At 43.9% G+C, this 20,432-nt stretch overlaps 2 protein-coding genes across 3 annotated transcripts in view; one reads left to right on the top strand and one right to left on the bottom strand.

Moving 5' to 3' along the window:
* The first annotated feature begins 206 nt into the window (after nt 1–206).
* Nucleotides 207–14,561, top strand: tmem245 (transmembrane protein 245). Of its 2 annotated transcripts, XM_041942725.1 has the most exons (18): nt 207–834; nt 2,057–2,174; nt 3,661–3,756; nt 4,032–4,139; nt 4,631–4,834; nt 4,926–5,095; nt 6,641–6,664; nt 8,814–8,918; nt 8,998–9,080; nt 9,164–9,254; nt 9,355–9,453; nt 9,553–9,684; nt 10,046–10,168; nt 10,710–10,855; nt 10,959–11,059; nt 11,165–11,339; nt 12,742–12,936; nt 13,023–14,561. In XM_041942725.1, exons 1-18 carry the CDS (start codon nt 235–237, stop codon nt 13,069–13,071), a joined length of 2,619 nt encoding a protein of 872 aa, XP_041798659.1. In that variant the 5' UTR covers nt 207–234; the 3' UTR covers nt 13,072–14,561. The 2 variants fall into 2 exon arrangements, with proteins under 2 accessions (XP_041798659.1, XP_041798660.1); XM_041942726.1 differs by lacking the exon at nt 6,641–6,664.
* A 3,376-nt stretch (nt 14,562–17,937) lies between these two features.
* The window catches only part of galnt1 (UDP-N-acetyl-alpha-D-galactosamine:polypeptide N-acetylgalactosaminyltransferase 1), a 39,883-nt gene continuing 37,388 nt past the window's right edge, over nt 17,938–20,432 (bottom strand). The window contains exon 14 of the mRNA XM_041941687.1: nt 17,938–20,213. Within this exon, the coding sequence (XP_041797621.1) occupies nt 20,067–20,213 (147 nt within the window). The 3' untranslated portion in view covers nt 17,938–20,066. The remainder of the gene's footprint in view (nt 20,214–20,432) is intronic.

Genomic DNA, 20,432 nt, shown 5'->3' on the forward strand with positions numbered 1-20,432 from the left:
ATTTATTTATTTAGATAAAATAATACAATGGCCAATATTAATCATGATATTAGTAATACGACGAAGAAGAAGAAGAAGAAGAAGAGGACGAAGAAGAAGAAGAAGAAGAAGCAGAAGAAGAAGAAGAGGAGGAAGAGGGGAGTACTCTTGGGCATTTCGTCGGTGCTACGTCATATGTTTTCCTCCCTCACGCGGTGGATCCTCGGATGCGCTGCCGAGGCGGAAAGGGAGAACATGGCAGACGAAGAGGAGTCAGCGCCGGACCCTGCCGCCGCCTCTCCCCCGGAGAGCCCTCACCCTGGGCGGCCTCACTCCGTGTCTTTCTCTGAAAGCGTCCAACCGGCCGTCGGGATGGTGAGCCAGCTGCTAAGCCAACCTTCGTCCCTGAAGTTTGACAAAAACATCAAACAGGCCTTCTACAACACCGGCGCGATGATCTTTGTAGCTATCTGCTGCGGGGCGGCTGTCCTGGTTTACTTTATCCTGGAGGCCTTCCTTCGCCCGCTGCTCTGGGCAGTGCTCTGCGGCACCTTCCTCCACCCCTTCAAGTACTCCCTGGCTCGGCTCGGCCGCTCGTGGCTCAGCGGCCTGCAGGAAACCGGGACGCCCATCGTTTTGGGTACCCTGCTAGTTCCGGTGTGGTGCGTGAACTACGGGGTGGAGGCAATGGGCAGGCTGGTGCTGGAGAGGCTCACGGTGCTGCTGGTGATCGGGGCCGGGGCACCGCTCGTCTACTTTCTCTACCTTTTCTGGAGCGTCATCGGCATGCAGGTGATCCTCGGGCACGTCTGCGGGGTCATCGGGGCCGCGCTGGACTGTTTCCACACTGTGTGGGTGAGTGAATGGACAATGGCAACTGGTTGCACCCCCCTGAAATGATAGCACAAAGCCCCCTGTGTCACTCTGTGGATGCCACAGAGGTCAGCTCTGTCAACTGGGTCACTCTCACCAGACAGCACAGAGTGGAGCTGGCTCACATGTGGTGGAAATCAATATCACAATATTAATATATTGATCATATTACCGTATGAAAAATGTCATAACAGTTCACAAGATTCTCAAGATGATATAGTGTAAAGCACCACTGCTATTAAATATAGAGCTAAAACAACCAATCGATTAATTGATCGACAGAAACATTTGATACTCGATCCATCATTTCAGTCTTTTTTTTAGTGTTACTGTCTGCTGGTTTTCAGGGTCTATGAAACCAAATTAAATAGATTTTGGGTTTGGTTGGGTAAAAGATGGAATTTGAATATGTACGTATGTGATAAGAAAAATAATTGTTGGCACTTAAATAAATGTTCCTAGATCAATTAAAACGGATCATTCGTGTGTACAAGGGACGACACAGTATGATATTATCATCCCAGCATGATTCCATAAACACTAATCAACAGCTGATAAACGATAATGTTGAACTAAAACTACAGAATGACGAATGGCTGCAAATGTACAAATTGCATTTCCTTAAGTGCGTCTTATAAGGTGTTATTTCATTGACCTCAATGCAGAAAGTATTTTTCTTGGTATTTATGCCCAAACTTGCACCTCAGCTGATCTAATTTCCTGCAGTTCAAGCTCTGATCGATCAATACCTTATTATTCCAAAACAGCTTCAGGGGCCTGGGCCCAGCCGAGTTTTGACCGGGTACAAATTGCATTAAATGTTCCTGTTCAGACAGCCTGGCCTTTCTCTAAATGTCAGACTGTCAGTCTATAAATAGATAGAGGACACTACATTAAAATATGTGAAAAGTCGTCTATGTGGTGAGGAAGCAGCTGAGACCTGTGTGACCAGCTGAGGACAGACAGACAGCTGGGACACTGTACAGTATTTGGAGCACATTGTTTGGTGCAGGCTGTTGGTCAACAGAGGTCGGAGAAGCCCGGACAGGACAGCCTGATCACTTCAAGGTCTCAAGCTCTTTTCTCTTTTAATCGATAAATTGTTTTGGTCTATAACACACACACACACAAAGAAAAATGATCTATTCTAGTTTCTTTATCTGATTGCACCCCATAACACCCCCTCTGTCATTTTGCCTCTCAGGTGTGCACTGTGGTGTTTGGCTACTTGTTGGCGGTCTGTTTCAAGTGGAGTCCCCATACTGAGGGCTACCTGAGGGCTCTGGCACTTCCTGTCTGGGCCATTCTGCTCTTCTACATTGGTGAGTGTGTGCAGGGAGGAGGGAAAGCCTGTTCAGACTTGTTGGTTTGCGTTTCGTACTTGTGTGCAAGCTCAATCTTTGCCCCCAGGAAGACTTCTTGAGTATCTTTTTGAGCACGCAGGTAGCAGGTAGCTCGATGCAGGGCACAGAGAATGAGGCTAAACACTGTTATTGTCCAAAGGTGAGGGAGCGAATTCGTTTTCTAGTTAAGATAAGGCCCCGAGGGTGGGTCCATCAGCCAGAGCACATGCACAGATTCGTCGTAAGATGAGGAAGTCATCAGTATTTTTAGCACGCTTAAGGCGTGCTGAAAAGAGGTGTTGACCTTCAGGCGTGAAATGTTAACAGTGACTGAGAGATATCAAGAAGATCTGCTCTGGAGGAGAGCGAGGAGGGGGTTTCACATGGCTATGGGCAAATCTGAGAAAATGTTCTCCTTTTTGCACATGCCTGTATAAAAACACGATCATAGTAGTGACCAAAATGATCAATATTATCTCAGTAATTATTTGAATCTTTGAAGTTTTTTATAACTTTATGGTACAAACGACAAAAACGCTGTGTGAAGCATCAATGAAACAGAATGTAATCATTTGTTAATCCTTTTTGACATATACTCAGCTGAAACAGTACAAAGACAACATATTTCATGACCTTGTCAGCTTCATTGAATTTTGTAAATATCTGCTTATTCTGAATTTGATGCAGCAACATGTTTTAAACAAGTTGGGACAGGCGCAACAAAAGACTGGGAAAGTGGTGAAATGCTCCAAAAACACCTGTTTGGATCGTTCCACAGGTAAACAGGTTGATTGGTAACAGGTGATAGTATCATGATTGGGTATGAAAGGAGCATCCTGGAAAGGCTCAGTCGTTCACAAGCGAAGATAATAATAATAATAATAATAATAATACATTTTATTTGTGTAGCACCTTTCATACAGGTATTGCAGCTCAAAGTGGTAGAAGGTAGAAATCACAGGCACCAAGTGAGTGTTTCATATAGAAAAGACAGAATGGACATGAAAACAGATAAAAAAAATGAATGTAAACTATGATGGAGAATGAAACCAACTTAATAATGACAATAAGGATGAAAATGTAAATAAGGATAAAGCATCAAAGAACAGTTTCACTGAAACTATCTTTTCCTGTATCTTACTGATGAATGGAAGGACGGAGCGAGGTTCACTGCTTTGTATAAAGGATGTTGCTACATGGGCTCAGGAACACTTCCTGAAACTGTTGTCAGTGAACACTGTTTGCAAATGACTGCCTTCTGCCTTTATTGCTGTTTGACACGGCGCCCCAAATGTTTTGGAATTTAGGTTGTAACAACACGCAGTGGTGCACCAGAAGTCAACATTTCTGCCAAGAAACAGCCAGCAATGTGAACAAAATATTATGCAGCGTAAGAGCAACTGTGTGTCTCCATAATAGTGAGAAAACAAACATTCATGTCCCTGATTTCTGCATCTGTGTTTAGTGTCCCTGACCGGCTCGTGGAGAGTGCCCATATTTGTGGTTGTGGTTGTACTTATCATCGTGGGCTCCCAAGAGAAACCACCTGTCCCTGGCAGAGGTGAACATTTATGGACACACACGCACACACACACACACACACTCATTTCCATTCAGCACAGAATGAAGTCCCATCAGCTGGGCTTTCATTAATATGGTAAAAGGCTGTAGCTTCATATTAACTGTACAGACATGAAAGTGGTATCGATAACACTGAATACATGTGTTTCACTGTTGCTCAGCTTGCAGCTTTTAGGGCACGTGGGACACACACACAAAGAAGTGTCTTGCCTTTCGCTCTGTTGCGTTACTGACTTTTTCTGACTCTTCTCCCAGGAGAGCTGTCAGGGCAGGTGCTGTCATTCGCTGCTAACACTATTTACATGGCGATCTCCTGTAGCAACCTTCAGCTGAAAAGCGAGCCTGGTGAAAACACCACTACAGGTAAGATACCTCACCTTCCTCTCTGTGTATTAAAGAGGCGGTTTGTTATTCTGCGATGTACCATGGAGGCGGATGTTTGTTTTGGTCACCTCTCGCTTCCATCTTACTAGAGTGTGAAAATGTGGATTGAGGCAAAGAGGAGGAAGGTTTGCTGAGATCTGGATTGAGCGGTCAACAACCACCAGGTTGTTAAAGCAAAAAAGGCCCTAAAACATCCACTTCTCTAAGGGTTTATACTACTGTAATGGACATTAATCTGAAAGTGATCACAGAGATGCACGTAGGAAGAAATAAAATAATGGTTCTTGGAGAAAATACTTAATTCATTTTGTATTTTTTTTTAAATGTTGAATTTTTTTCTATGCATTTACATGCAGCTCCTAGCGGCCATGAGAGGAACTGGCACAGCAAACCAGTGTCCATTCTCATTGCTTTGTCCTTTCTTTGTCTTCCTCTCCTGTGCTTCCTCCTGTGCTCTCATCTCCTTCAAGATGGCGTGCAGTCTGCGGGCCCCCTTCCCGCCACGCCTGGGTTCCCTGCCGGCTGTCGTTCATTACCGGCCGGCCTCTTCCAGAAAGAGAAAAGCTCCCACAGAGCCAGCGATATCTACTTTATTCTGCTGGTCTGGGCCATCGTACTGGTTCAGGTCTGGCTCAACCTCTGGATCTTACAGCTGCTGCCTATCCCTGTGGCTGGTAACACACACACACACACACACACGCTCCCTTTTCCCACGCATCTTCTCACATCTGCTGTACTCAGACTAATGTTGCGCCGATGCTTTAGTGTGGGTGCTGAAGAAGCTGGTGGTGCACTTTGGCCTGAAGAGCTTTGCAGAGCGGACTCTCACCGTGTGGTGGGCGGTGCTGGAGAAGTTTGGACGGGAGCGAGAGGAGGCCCTGCTGCCGGGACCAATCAAAGGCTTGGCTCAGTTCCTGCTGCGTATCGACACAAAGGTAACGTCTCTGACTGATCTCCAAGGCGCCGCCGGTGCAGGCGCCGCCCTCGTTTCCTCTATCTTTGATTTCACACATCCTCACTCAGGCACACACACATCTTCTGTTACACTGGTAAATCTTTTTAGTGTCACTGTCTGGATAATAAATGTTGAAGGGCAGGCCCACTGGGTATCTGCAGTTTATTGATTAGAGGATAAAATGTTATCCAAGTTGAAATAGTTCAAAGAAAATGCAAAAAAGGAATTCTCTACAGAGTATAACAACTCTGGAGTTCTGTGAGATGGGAGTCATCTCACTGTTTGAAGCTTGCAACTAGAACTTTTCCTTCACAAACCAGCTTCAGATCGGCTTTGGCCTCTGTGTAGGATCTTTTCCTTCGTCCTGATGGTGTCTTTCCTGATGCACCTATTCCTCAGGACTTCAATACATGACTGCAGAACGACATCTTGTATTTATGATCTCCTTTATCCTTCAAACATACCAAAAAAAAAAAACGAAACAAAACTGTAACTGTGTATTAATTCAGATTTTGAACACAGCTGATCCACAGGAAAAAAGTGGCACAAAATAAAGTTTAAATTCATTTTAAGATCAAAACCAGCCATATTTTGTTCATTTATTGCTCAGCGATGAACGAAAAGCACGTTATAGTGATGATCCCACGTCGAAGTATCAGCCGACTCTGCAGTTTGCCTCAGTTCTCTGGAGCTTTATGGCGTCTCTCGGCTCATTGTTTTGGTCTGGCCTGTTTCGGTTCACTTCACTACTCACGTAGCATCGTTTCAAGTCGCAGCAGGCGGCTGTTTTTCGTGAAGAGCTCTGACAAACCGACTGCACTAAATGTCCGAGATCAAAAGGTAGACACACAAAGTAGCTGGTGAACATAGTGGCGCCAGCTAAAGCCTGATGTTTCTAAAACTGAGCTAAAGGAGATCGAATATTGGAGTTGCATTCATCTGGTGAGCACAAACACAACTCCAAATCAATGATAATGTTGAGTCTGCTGGACATGCTAGTAGGCAATTGTGTGCTACCATGCTCGCCCTAATGAATCTATAGGGCATTAATATGTCAATGCTGTGTTTACAGCATGCTGTGCTGCCTCTAGTGGCAAAAAATCTATTCATGTTGCTCTTAAAGGGGCTTAAAAAGTCATGAATAGAATTTGATGAAACTAGAGAGTTTTCCAAGAAAGAGAAAACTGAGCTGCATCTTAGACAAAGTGACGAGTCACATAAATGACATTTCTTGGTTACAAGAAGTTCTCATTGCAGACATCTTTTACACCGAAAGATGTCTTTCTCCTGATGTTATTAGGATGTAGTTATGTGCTGTGTTTGTAATCACAATGATTTGCATCCCACTCTATGGCCAGTCCACACTCCCTGTACGGTCTGTAGTTAAATCCCGCCTGCCACACTCCACGTCCTGATCCCTCACTCACTCTTATGCCCAAAGAGGTTGTGTTCTTGTCGCATGGGTACATGTGATGACTGCTTTCCAAAAATAATCTTCCCAATGTCTCTTTGTCTCCTTCCCAAGCTCTGGCATTGGCTTAACAAGCAGGTAATGACTTGGAGGAGCAGAGTGCTGAGAGAAAGCGAGACTGGCAGAAAGAGTGTGTGTGAGAGGAAGCGAGACATAAAGAAATAACCTGTGTGTGTGTGTGTGTGTGTGTGTGTGTGTGTGTGAGAAGGAGTGAGCACACCTTGTAATAGCTTGGATTGGCACTTTACCCATGCACTGCCATCACCCTCCCATCCTGTCTTACGTGTCTGTCCTCCTGCTGCTTTCCTGCTTCCATTTTGACAGGAAGCTACGGTCGGGGAGGCGGGACTCTTTTCGGTCCCTCGGCCTCGTCCGTATCTTCCCCGCTGTGATCTAACCGGCAGGTTTTGGCTTGAGAGCGTGTGAGCTGCATGATGCTGCGAGATGGCTGATCAGACAGAGCAGAGCTGAGAGGGAGGAGAGGGCAGTGTTTCTGAATAAAAGCTGCTCGATAAACCTGATGGCAGCTCCTGAATGTTTTGAATAAAGATGGAGGAGAAACACTGCCCGTGGTCTCCCAGAGAGAACCCTTGGAGAGATGTGGTCACGCCTCGGGAGCTTTTATGGGTGGGAATGGACAAAACAATGGAAACACCTAACAGTTTGTCAGTATGAAGCACTAAATAAGAACCTGGGCCAGGTTTTCTTCACTTCTTTTTGTGGTGTTATCATATGAGTCCTGAACTGTATGTAGTCTTTGCCGTGTCCTCAAGAAGCTGCAGATTTTAGGCACAAAAGACGAACTACTGCATTTGTTAAATAATCCCCAGTAAAAACAGAACTTTCTCCTGTTTGGCAGCATTTACTGATAACTGCAGTTCCCAGTCCTTAAAGAAAGTGAGCTGTTTTTATATCTTCAGTATGTAGGAAGGAGCTTTGGTCTGAGTGCTGCAGACAGTGTATGGAAGCTGGTGGACAAACGTATTGTTGGTTTTGGTGTTTTCATGAAATTTGTTGACAATAGGAAAGGGCAGAAAATTGCCAGCTTTATTCTTTAAAGGTTCAGTTAAGTTTAGATCTTGAGCTCTGGTGTGTTTATGGCAGGTTTTTGACATGAAACCCATTTTCAGCCCTGATAGCAAATCTTGCAGGTATTAAATCTGTTGACTGTTTGAAGATTGCTGTTACAGATCCAGCACAGTGTTTAAAAAGCCAGCAGCAGAGGTGTGTAGAGGGTTTCTACCGGATTTCTTAACTAAATGTACTTATTCATGATTTTTATGTTATTCCACTTGCTACATTAGAAAAACACAGTGTTTGTAACAACTGGACTGGCTGTGTTGTTGTGTTAAATGGTGGATTTTTGCACCAGTCCTAAATCTGACCCCTACTGCTAATTGGTACTCAACATGCTGCACTAACTGGCCTGTTTAATTTCAATTATTTCTAAATTAAAGTCCCTACTTAATGGTGTTTCCATTTTTTTGTGAACCAATTTTTTGCTGTACTGGATTTAATCAGTATCACTCTTCTGTGAGGTAAGGCTACATTCTTACAGAGAGAGAAGTTCAACATTCACCTAGCATCATTAGCTGAATGCTGTGGGACCTTTACAGCCGTATTACCTCACCATCAATATAATGACGACCCACGAGGACATGGCCGTGTGGGAGAGAGGAGTCACTAACAAAGCCTCTTCCAGTAACCTACCATTGACTCCAGTAACCTGATTTTAACACACACATACAAATAGAGACTAAAGCTGTTATAAGGTGGCTGCTGATGCAATTTTGGAGCATTGAGAAACCTGGGTTATGAATTTCACCACCTTTCAACAGACTGAACTGACTCGACAGTGACGAGCTGGCCGCAGTTTTAGAGTGAGAGATGCTGACAGAAAAGTTCAAAAGCACACAGCCTGAGCTTTTCACGTGCACGTGTCCACGTTCAAGTGTGAGGATGTGTGCATGCATGTGAACAGACGTCCTGGCTGTTGGTTCACTCAGTCTAACCCTTACTGTGCTCAGGGTCCAAGGGGGCAGCTGTTAGATCCAAAATGGCTCGTTCACATGGGAAGGACGCAGGTTTCTCCATGTGTCTGATCACTGTATGTTTCCAACCTCTTCAGAATTATACTGACTTTGTATCCTCACCCTGTCACCTCCCTGCCCTCCTTTCTTCTGTTTCTTCTCCACCTTTTTCCTCCTCCTCCTCTATATGTACGTAGATGATCGTGTGGTTGGAGCGATCCCTGGATAAAATCATCAGCATCTTCATCATCTTCCTCCTGGTCACAGGGACGCTGCTCATGGCTCTGCTGCTCACTGCTATGGTACTTTGAATGAATTCACTGCATTTCAGAAGTGCTGAGACACGGTTTTAGATAACTACAGCAACTTTTATCTCTGTAGGTTCATCATGAAAGTGCTCACATCATCGACGTAACCAGTAACCTCATCAACGAGACTGTGTCGAACCATCCAGAATGGGCCAAGTATGACAGCTTCTTGTATCTTTCTCTTTTGGACTTTATAATTTCTCCTGTGATGATGCGATGAACACATTATCCTCCTCTAGTTGGCTTCCAGAGGCTCGTGTGGTGCAGAAAGCTCTGAATTCAGCTGCTACTAATGTTTATCAGCACGGCAGAGAATGGATAACACAAAAGGTGAGAATTCTAATCACCTATATTCCATATTTCCTTTTGACTTCTCCATCGAACCCTTTAGTGGCTTGTTATGCATTGACTCTTTTCTTCTTTTGTGCAGCTCCACAAGATGTTAGGGGACAAGGTGAACCACACAGCTGTGATTGAGAAACAGGTGTTGGAGCTTTGGGACAGACTGTACCACTCCTGGTTTGTGAAGGTAGCGTGCAGGTCTCATCAGTCCATTTCACTTCCTCAACGTTGAGGAGAGATTCGTCCCCTTAATACGTGCTCACAAAATATTTCATGAACTTTCCAGAACATGACCCTCGCCGGTCGCCAGCGTGGCCAGAAGATGATGGTGCAGAAACAGAACAGCTGGCTGGGCGACATCCTGGACTGGAAGGACATCGCCTCTTTCGTGCAGGAGAATATTGAGACTCTGCTGTCTGTAAGCATGACTGTGTTGAACGCTCTTTTCTGTATGGGCCAGAGGATTTGCATGTATTTTGCTTTACATGCACCACATGCAATATTAGAAACACACCATTGACAGAAATTTGGCTAAAGCCAAGAGGATGTCATTTGTTTGTTTGTATCATTTGTTTGTCCTGATATTTCTGAGAATCAGCGAATAGATGTGGATAAAATGTGCTGGAATGCTGCATGTCAGCTCTGCCCTGATTTGCCTACAGTGGGCGTTACGACGACTGCAGGTCATAAATCGTTGACATATTTACAGCCGTGTGTCTCAGAGGGGTGTGCAGTTTCCCTGCGGGTGACTTGTTTACTGTTGCCTTGTTGTTTGGTAGATCCTGGAGTCTCTGTGGGTGGTGATGAGTAGAAATGTTGGCCTCCTCATCTCCACCACGACCACGCTCTTCACCGTCCTGTTCCACAGCGGCACGGCTCTGCTCAACTTTGCCCTCAGTCTGGTATGAAACATTGACCCATTTGATGCATCTAGCAGGAACACACGGAGTGGTTGTGGAGTGGTTTATTGGTGTTATGATGAATTGCCTTTCTCTGCCTTGTTGACCAGCTAAATTTCCAACTGAGCGTAAACCGTTTCACACTCCGAGAAAGTCTTTTGAAGTTCACATTTGCGCACTTTCAGGTGTTTATTTTAGTTCAGATTTCCGCTCCAGACATATATGCATATTAGCAGAGATTTAATTACATAATTCCTCATTTGCATATTTAACGAGAGAAGTTCAACAAGCTTGCAGAACAAATGTCTTAATCATCTGAAACTTTTTACCCTGTTTACCTGTGGTGTCTCCCCTGAATGGAATCTCTTGCCACACATCTTGAAGCTTGATACATGTGCATCCCTGAGGGATGATGGGCATGATTATTCTTAGTTGCACATGCTTTGGAAGGGATTTATGAGTAAAGGCAGTCCACATGTACAAGAGGACTTTGTTCCTTAATGTGTTTTGTGCTACAGCAAACTTGCTCTTCATATATTTGCAGGTGATTTTTCTGACCACTCTCTTCTACCTGCTGAGCTCCAGTGGTGAATACTACAAACCTGTCAAATGGGTGATCAGCCTGACCCCCCTCTCCCAGCCCGGACCCTCCTCAAATATCATAGGCCAGTCTGTAGAAGAGGCCATCAGGTAGTCACGCACACAAAAACTCATCACAAGTTTCAACTCCTGTTTAAACAATCTGACCTTCCCCAGGACATTATTTCCGATCTTGTGTGTTTCTGTTTTGAAGAGGAGTGTTTGACGCCTCTCTGAAGATGGCTGGCTTCTACGGCCTCTACACTTGGCTCACTCACACCATCTTTGGCATCAACATCATCTTCATTCCTTCTGGTGAGTCAGTGTGTTCGCAGCAGATCGTGCTGTCACTATAGCTGCACCTGCCAAGCCACAGTCAGTGTTTTCTCACTCTCTGTGTCCGTCTCTCCTGGCCTGAAGCCCTGGCCGCCATCCTGGGTGCGGTGCCGTTCCTGGGGACCTACTGGGCAGCGGTGCCTGCCGTGTGCGACCTGTGGTTGGTGCAGGGCGAAGGCGTCAAGGCCGTGCTGCTGCTGATCTGCCATCTGCTTCCAACGTATTTTGTAGATACAGCGATCTACTCTGACATATCAGGGTATGTATGTGTGGCGATGCTGTTTCCATAGACTGTATATACAGATGGGCGACGCGTCCTTACTCCCACTGTGCAAAAATGAAGCCAAAATATCCTGGATACGGGTGCTGCTACCGTGCACTGTTGACATCATTTGGAGCACACATACACCCACCGAACTCAATCGCAAGTCAAACAGAGCTGTCAGTCATGATCAAACACCCCCGTTTTATAGCATCAAATCACTGATCGAAACCAAACTTGTCAGAAAAAAAATTAACAGCAAGATAAGAACTACCTAAAATGACAGAAACCATCTTTAATTTTATTTGATGTAAACTTTGATTTTTTTGCTTGGCCCATATCCCATCGACTAACCCGGAGGGGGCAGTGTAGGGTTTGTGACCTACACTGCAGCCAGACAACAATCGAGATGCCGTGGCTGTCATGAGCTACCATGTCGTCCGTCTTTATATACAGTCAGTGATGGTAACTTGTGTGTTTGCAGCGACACATTTGACTAACAAATGTCAACAAACAGCCGCCTGGTTGGTACCCGAATATGGCTTTGTATACACAAGTCTATAAACAGTGTGTCCATTTGCCTCGGCCAGTTTCATAAACTGTCAGCTGTTGGAGGTATAAAAACAACACCAGACTGCGGGCCAGATGATTCCCCATCTCAGCTGTTACTGGCAGTCCGGCCATGTGGTCCATTTCTCCTTTGAATAGTGTTTCCTGTTGCGGTGCCCTTTATGGTCAGGACTTAATTTAGCTTCGTGATTTAAGAGTCTCAAAAAGGACTAGCTGGGGTTAGCTTTAAAGTGAGTGGAAACACGAAGTTTTGGGGGAAACAGACCACAGACAAACACATTTAGAAAAAGTGCAGTGTTTTTCTTGTTACAGTCGGGTCATTTCTGGTTGCATGTAAGTTACATTATTAAGTATTTTTAAAAACATACTTTGCATTTATAGCTCAGGTTCTGTCATTTCAGCACAGAGTGGAAATCAGCTTTTATAGTGTTAAACCCAGGATAAAAACTGGTTCTTTGTATTTTTATATTTTTATTTAAGTCGAAGTCACGTTATTACAGTTTTCAGCATTGCAGTTATGTCATGCAGGGACACATTTCAAAAATCTCTGTGATGGTAATCACAAGATAGCTGGAATAAAGTTACATGTTCATGATGCACACGGTTGAATAGTAAGGTCAGACAAATCCCAGATGCTTGCAGAAATTATGCAACTTCAACAAAAATGTGATGGAGTGCTAAAACCGCTTGGTGTGTGTAACTATACATCATGATTTATGTTACATATGTGTGAGGTTGAGTATGTAAAAATGCATTTCATACATTTCATAACATTGTATTTTGTAGGTATTTCTTTGTGTTGATCTGTTTCCCGGTCTTTGTGTCTCAGGGGTGGACACCCGTATCTGACAGGTCTGGCGGTGGCAGGCGGAGCGTACTATCTGGGTCTGGAGGGCGCCATCATCGGGCCCATCCTCCTCTGCATCCTGGTCGTTGCAGCCAACATCTACAGTGCCATGCTGATGAGCCCCAGCTCCGCACTGCCAACACCGGTGCAGTCCAGCTGGCCGCTCCACCCCATCAGGTAAAGACAAAATCTGCATTCACACATTAAAATCTTCAGGATTCAGGAAAATGCAAACATACTGCCCTCTTGCTTGTCACTCACAGGACCTTCGCAGACTCCACCCCCTTCGTCCTGAAGAAGGCCGGTGAGTGAGCAAGAGGGTGTGACCCTGTGGAATGTCACCTGGCTGATTCCTCAGGGGACCTGCTCCCCTCCCTGAAGCTCCTCCCTATGCTGCCCAGCTCTACAGGAGTCAGCCCCCCTCGGACCAAGAAGAAATTGCGGCGTAGCGACCAGTTACCCATGATGCCGTTTGCTTACCAGAGCCGCTTCTCTGGGCAAAATGGCACCAACTGCTCTCACCCGAGACCCAAAAAATTACAGATGGGAGCGTTCATCCTGGACCAATGACATACATCGGGCTATATGATTATGAGTGGCGGAGACGTTGATGCTGATCACATCATCTCTCAGAACTCAGTGCCTAAATTGATTTTGTATCAAAAATGCCTCAACTTATTGTGTGGCGACATGTAAGATGATATATTTTATCTACAGAGCCCCTGATTTCCACCCCGCACACCCTGGCTGTGTGTAAGCTACAGCGCGTGGTCGTGCAGTATTTGTACTCCCTACCTCTCTCCTCATGGAGGCTCAAGTAGAGTTTGTTAAAGATGACCTCGGCACTTCCTGACTTCATAGAAGTCCTCACGCCTGGCTCAGGAGAAGGAGCTGACGGCCGTTTTAATGTGTCGTTCATGTTCAGCAGCTTGTGATTCTGCAACACTAGACCTCCGCTTCGACAAAGACTCTTGCTCCTGCTCTCCTGGACCAGGCTTCGTTACCACTGTTTCACTTTTTTGTGTATCTGTTCAGTTGACTCATAACAAATGTCTCTGCTTGTTTTTTTTTTTTATTACAGTTACAGGTTTAGACGGATGACGACTACTTCATCAGATCAGATTAGACGTCCTGCTTTCAGGGAGTTTGACCTGAGTCCAACATCAGAGGATTACTGAGATTGTACATTTTTAATTTATTTGAAGCTTATCTCTCTCTTTTTTTTTTTTTTTTACAACACAACATGAGTGCACATACACACATACATGCAACCAAACTTTTCATGTTTATCACGCTTTGCGGGTCCTGTCGGTACTGAAGCTCGTTTACACTCAGAAGATGTCGATATTGACAAGTTTGACTAAGTATTTTTGTGAGAACTTTCCAGTTGTGAAACGACTGTGACTCGTCATCCTCATCACATGATTTCATCAGTAGTTTTTGACCTCACAAACCTCAAATCCGTTACAAATGTCTTCACATTTTCTCACTCACCTCATCCACTGCACCTGCTCGCTCTGCACTTAGACAACAGTTGGAGCACTTTTCTGAATAGAGAGTATGAAGTAGTTTACATCACTTGAGGCTTTAATGAACAAGCTGTACAGATGAATTGTGTGTGTAATGTGACACATTGATCATACTTGGCTACTGTGTTAGCTGCCTGTGTTAGCTGGGAGGGTTGTGATGTGTTCTGTGTTGGAACAAGCATGTACATTAGTATTTGTTTCACTAAATGACTTTAGTTTTCATTTGGAACAGTTTGATTACTGGATATGCACTAATACAATAAACATAATTTAATCTGTGGTGTCTGTGTAGGGTGCCTCGTTATTAGTAGTTTGCTTTTTGGACTGACTTAAGACTGCAGTTAATGATTCTTTTCACTGTTTGCTAATCTGAATTTGTTTTTTTATTCAGTTATCAAATGTTTGGTCTAAAGTAAATAGCAGAGAATGCCTATTACAATTTCCTAATGACTAGAAAGATACTGAATTTACAATGATACAGTAGAGGTACTCAGTATTTTTTACATAAAAAAAGGTAAAATATACCTTTTTTTATGTAAAAATACACCATTTAAGAATGGCTGCTGTTAGTGCTATATTATTATTATTATATCATTACTGATGCATAACAGTGTAATTTTAATGTATCTTCAGGTTGAACACATTTTAACTAGTTTCTATATTGTTTACTTTGTGAAAATGTATATTTTTTTTAAGCTGATCATGTTTTGGATGTAAAATCTTAATCAGTACAGTAATTAGTAACTTAAGTTATTACATGGATGTAAGTAAGTGCTGTTATGTAGAGAAGCAGAAAAGTAAACTACCAGAACATATTTGTACTAAAGTACAGCACATGAGTAAATGCACTTAGTTACTTTCCTAACCATGCTGAACGCCTGAACAGGCGAATGTTTGGCATTTGTGCTTTTAACACTGAACAGTTACCAAAAATGTTATTAATATTCTGTCAATTGATTAATTAACTGCTCAGTTCCACACTAAAGGGCTTTGTTATTTGAAGGAAAGTATTTACTTATTGTCTCTGCCATAGTCAGTCCATGCAAAAACAGGTTGGTCTGGAGAGACAAGTTAACATCTGCTGCTAAACTGCACATATACTTGCACAGACCTAAAGTTGTGCATAAGATTCTCATCACAGAGCAGAATATTGTCCTGCCTGCGATGGAGGACTGAGCTGTGCTGGGCAGCTTCCAGGTGGGATTTTGTTGAACTGTGTGAATATAAAGCTACAAACTGATAAAAGAAGCGCGTGCACTCAAAATCTAACTTTCCCTGGATACGGAAAAGTTAAAACTTCCATCTGTATTTGTGTGAGTTGAGTCAGACGGTGTCATCTGTTCTGTGAAGGCTTTACAGATTGCCAATGTGTCAGCGAGGCTCTGTACAGATGGACAGAAAAAATATCTAATCCACAGAAAAACCTACACGGCTGCTGGTGAAGCCAGGCACCTTTCAAATGAAGTCTCCAGGAAACTAAGCAACAAACACGTTGACTACAGGATCATACTCAGATCACTAACACTCAAATGAAAGTTGTTCAATATGCATGGAAGTACTCTCGAGCTCAAGCTAGAGTTTTATCATTTTGCTACAGGAAATAGAAGAATTTGTTCCCAATAAACAATAATTTAGATATGAAGTACTTTCTTCTAGAAAAACACTTTTTGATCCATACAGTGTCAGTGCTGAATGTGGGACACCCGAAAATGTGGGACATTTAATATTGGACTGTAGGAACGATGCTACACAGAGAAAAACAAATTGGGCTTAATGAGACTGTAGTTTGAAATGTTTTGAGAACAGGTAAAAATATCCTGAGGGGACGTTTTGTGACGCTATTTTTCATTTCATGAAGTGTTGTCCTGAAAGCTGGAAGATGATCTTCCTACCTGACAGTTGATGCTGGATTAATCTGCTGCCTTTCCAGGTCAATTCACACACTGCAGACACATCTGCAGAAAAAGCAAAGGAGATTTTATTGTTAAAAAGGCCAGAGACATTATTCAATTCATACCAAGAAAGAAGAAATTTGACCAGAAAACAATACATCTTGCTAACCTCTGTTGAAGCTCCACATGGATGCTGCTGCCTTCTCTCAGGTTCAGGCTTCAGCAGTTTAAAATGAGCACTGTGGCTTATAAAACCTGGTCTTAATGTAACAGCTTGTCAAACAAGATGAAATCACCTTCTGAACAGGTAAAAATGAAATTAAATCTGCCAAAGCAGCAAATTCTTCATGCAATGACACATTCTTTTATCATTCTTACAAATTGTCCCACTAGTATTCAATATTATCAATAATCCCACACATTATGAGCTAATACTAACCTGTGCTGTGAGATAACTGCTGGTTCAGTGTCATTTCTTGGTGAGGAAACATTCAACCAATCTAACCAGCTCCTCTCAACCAAAGAGGAGTCTGAAATAATGACATTTAATGCATTTAGTCTCAGTAATAAAAGATGAAGTTGATTTCACAAACAAGCATTAATAAAACAACAAAATTAAATTAGATGGACACACTTCTAGTGTAGAAATTCACTCTGAACACGCTTCAATATTCCGTCTTTTCGAGGAGTTTCCCTCCGGGCTTCATCCCGATTCAGCTTTGATCCTTTCCTTCGGATCAAAGACTCATCATAGTTCTTCTGAAGTCTGCGGCACAGAAACCAGAGCGGAATCTTCCGGAGCTCTAAATCTCCTTAACGGCAGAATCGCTCGCTGTGTTTGCGAAGAGTGAGGTGTCTCCTGGAGGAAGACTCTTCTTGGATCTACAGGGCAGGTTAATCTGGGGAGGAAAACACTGCACAGACTGACGTCTTGACACCAGAGTTCTGTCCTGTCTGACCGCCGAGTATGTGAGAGCAGTGCAAGTTAGAGAGCTGGAACGAATCCGTAACGAGTATGGAAAAGAACCATTTCATCTCATTCACCAAGCAGGAGATGCTTTCAGAAAACAAAAGCAGAGAATCAGCTTCTTTTATTTAAGGTGCGTGCGCGAAACACTGCTGTCTAATACGTCTTCCTGATGGCTCTCGGTGGGTCTGATCCAGACAAATGAATAATTCAACATATCGAGTCAAGGAGCTTGAATAATCCACTCTCCACAAAACATGCAGTGAGTCTGCTGCCTGACTCTATTACCTCCACTGCACTGTCATGTTTATTAAGAAGACAGAAGAATCCCATTTCCCCACAAGACTTATCTCGCTGCAGCCCAGACTCACCCTCTCTACAGCACTGTGCTGCTCGCTGCGGGAGATAAGAGAGACGATGATCTTCTGACACCCATGGGTGCTTCACCGGTCACAATCCACACCCCGTGACCGTGTGATTACCACTGGGCCCCACTCTTCCTCTTTCTGTTAAAAACAGAGTTAGGCTAAAGTTTTTCTAACCCAGATTCCAAGAATGGTGGGACTGTAAGCTAGTAAACATGGATATAAACCACGCACAATTTAAATGCAACAAATCCAAACATAACAATCTTATTTGTTGATGGAAAAAAAAAGAACACAGAATTCATCACAGAGTTAAAATCAAACTTAAGTCGCATTTTTTGGGAGCTGTTCCGGTTTCTGGCTGGAGACAAAGTGTGTTTTTTTCAAGTGTGTATGCGGACAAAAAGAGGCAGAAATCAACATTTTCCTCGTTTTGTTCTGTAAACTTTTTCGCCTTTATTTTCTACATTTGGATCAGCTCAGTGTGGAAGCCTGGACATGTCAGTTAACTTCAAACCCCCACCCTTCGAAAGTCAGAACAATCGTTACCCTCCCTCTGTCTCACGAGCAAAACGGAAACAAAAACAAACAAGAAAAAATAACCCAAAAACATTCACATCTTCACCACACAGTCACTCGCTCAGACATGAAATCAGTCGCCGGCCGCCTCTCGCTACCATGTCCACAACAAAGATAAATCTGTGACGTGTTCCTGTGTGTAAACCCCTCCTCCACTGGAGGAAGCTGCAATGGTTAAAACCTTTATGAAACCACCTCTCCTGCTCTGGCACGCAGCTGCAGGAGTGATTAAAAAAAGAAGAAGAAGAAGAAGAAGAAAGAGCACGGTGGTTGAAATGAGAATGACACGCTGATGCAGCTGTTCAGCTGTCTGGCTCATGGAGATATGAAGAGTGAAATACTGCAGGTGAGCTTGCAAAGTGAGATATGTAGTTATGGATTAAGATAAGCCTGCTCCTGCTGTGATCCACTGTTCAACTCTTTACTCCCTTCAGCTCTCTACAATTATTATTCATTCCTGATTAAGTCTGCTAACACACCTCGGTGACGTCTCTTTGATATTCTAACAGCCGCCTTCCAGGCTTCCTTTCCTACTGTAGATACGTCCTCAGGAGAGCGCGGAGGCTCGGCTCTGTTTGGAAAATAAAAGCAGCGTTTTGCTCTTTTGTACAACAGAGGCAGGGATGCGCTGATCTGCCGTCAGTCTACGCTACAGCTTCTGGTTGTCCAACAGCGAGGGAATCTGAGAGCTGTTTGTTCTGGAGAACTGGGAGCTGATGGACCTGGATTAGTACTGAAGACGCGCTCACACCCGCACCGACGCAACCATCCACACACTCCACTGGAGGAAAGAAGCCCTTGGAGTGTATTTTTTTAAGAGGTCATTGAGAAGGAGATATGACAAAATGGATTAAAGTATCAGGCAAGTGGAGCCTTTTCCCTATATGTATACAGGATGTGTGTATGTGCGACTATGTAGTGCCTCAGGGGAGAGTTCCCTATAGTTTAACACTACATTAGGCAGTGAACATCAGTTACATATGCAGAGTCCTCAGTGTGTGTGTGTTAGCTCTATGTTAAACAACTTTAAAGACAACAGAGACGGACAGACAGACTAGGGTTACTGCTCTGTGGCACTCTCACAGGACTGTAGAAACAGACAAAACCATGTAAAAACTGGACATACAAATCTCAAGATATCACAAACATCATATTTCTCTATCTCTAGATCTCTGCCGCTGGCAGATGTTGGGTCCTCTCGGTTTTTTATGTGCAGTTCTGGAAATTCCTCAGTGGGGAGGCTCCGGTCTGGAGGATGAAATGCCGAGGAGTAACACCAGAGGGAGACATACGCTGCTGCAAGGACTGTAGGAGGGGCTCTGTCACACACATACATGGCAGTCTCTCTCACACACACACATGCACACACACGTACACACATCCTTCTTCATAAGAGTTCACCAGAGTTTCCAAAATCCATTAAAAAATTAAATAAAAAAAAAAGAAAAGAAAAGAACTGAACAAGGAACTCAGTCATGTTCTGGAAGCATACATTCATGTCAGAATACACACATCCCTTCACACACACACACAAATGAGTGCACACACTCGCTCATAAGAGGCAGTCAGTAAACGTTAAGTGATGAGTTGGGTGGACCGCTTTGTCCAGGGAAGCTGTGAGTGCAGAACCTCGACTCCACCAGCCAGTCTCATGTCCACGCCCAGGAGCGAGTCCCTCTGCGCGGTTAAAATCTCTTTAAAAACAACAAAAACGAACAGAAAACAACAGCCATCGTCTCCTGCGGGGAGTCTTTCCTCGCGTCACCGCTCTAAGGAGGGTCAAACACGCTCCTCCCTCTGATCTCTGGCAGAGGTAGTACCGTCCAATCCGTCCTCCTCTTTTCTCGAATCCCGTCACGGGAAGTCCTTCCTTTCCTGGTGCCCAATTTTAATAAACGCTGTCTGTTTCCCCCGATTGCTTGCTCTGGGCCGCTGTGTGTGTGAGTGTGTGTGTTTGCGAATGTGCGCAGTGTGGTCAGAAGACCTCTGGTAGTGTGACGTTGCGGAGTAGCCACTGTTGGGAGCGTGTGTGTGTGCAGTCTCTGACGCTGGGCACCTGGCTGTCCTCCTCGCTGGCCTTGTCCAGACACTGGTTACTGTTGACGTGGATCAGGGTCAGCTTCTGCACGGCAGGGAAACACAGACAGAGTGTGTGAGTGTGTGAGGGGATGCAAATCAGGCTTCTGACTGGTTCATTTGAATTCACAAAGGGCATGTAAATAAATATCTATTCAAATAGTCTATCTGTAGACAGGGTTCCTCCTTTTTTTATGTCATGCTCAATTTCTTTTTTTTTTTTTTTTTGGTTTTTCAGACTTTATATTTGAGGCTCAGTTTAGTT

Source organism: Chelmon rostratus, chromosome 8 (assembly GCF_017976325.1).
Source record: "Chelmon rostratus isolate fCheRos1 chromosome 8, fCheRos1.pri, whole genome shotgun sequence".
NCBI lineage: Eukaryota > Metazoa > Chordata > Actinopteri > Chaetodontiformes > Chaetodontidae > Chelmon > Chelmon rostratus.

Coding starts and splice junctions, on each gene's coding strand:
- tmem245 (XM_041942725.1), top strand. CDS start 235: ATGGCAGACGAAGAGGAGTCAGCGCCGGACCCTGCCGCCGCCTCTCCC. Junction 2,175..3,660: donor CATTCTGCTCTTCTACATTG/GTGAGTGTGTGC, acceptor ATCTGTGTTTAG/TGTCCCTGACCGGCTCGTGG. Junction 12,937..13,022: donor TGGCCGCTCCACCCCATCAG/GTAAAGACAAAA, acceptor TGTCACTCACAG/GACCTTCGCAGACTCCACCC.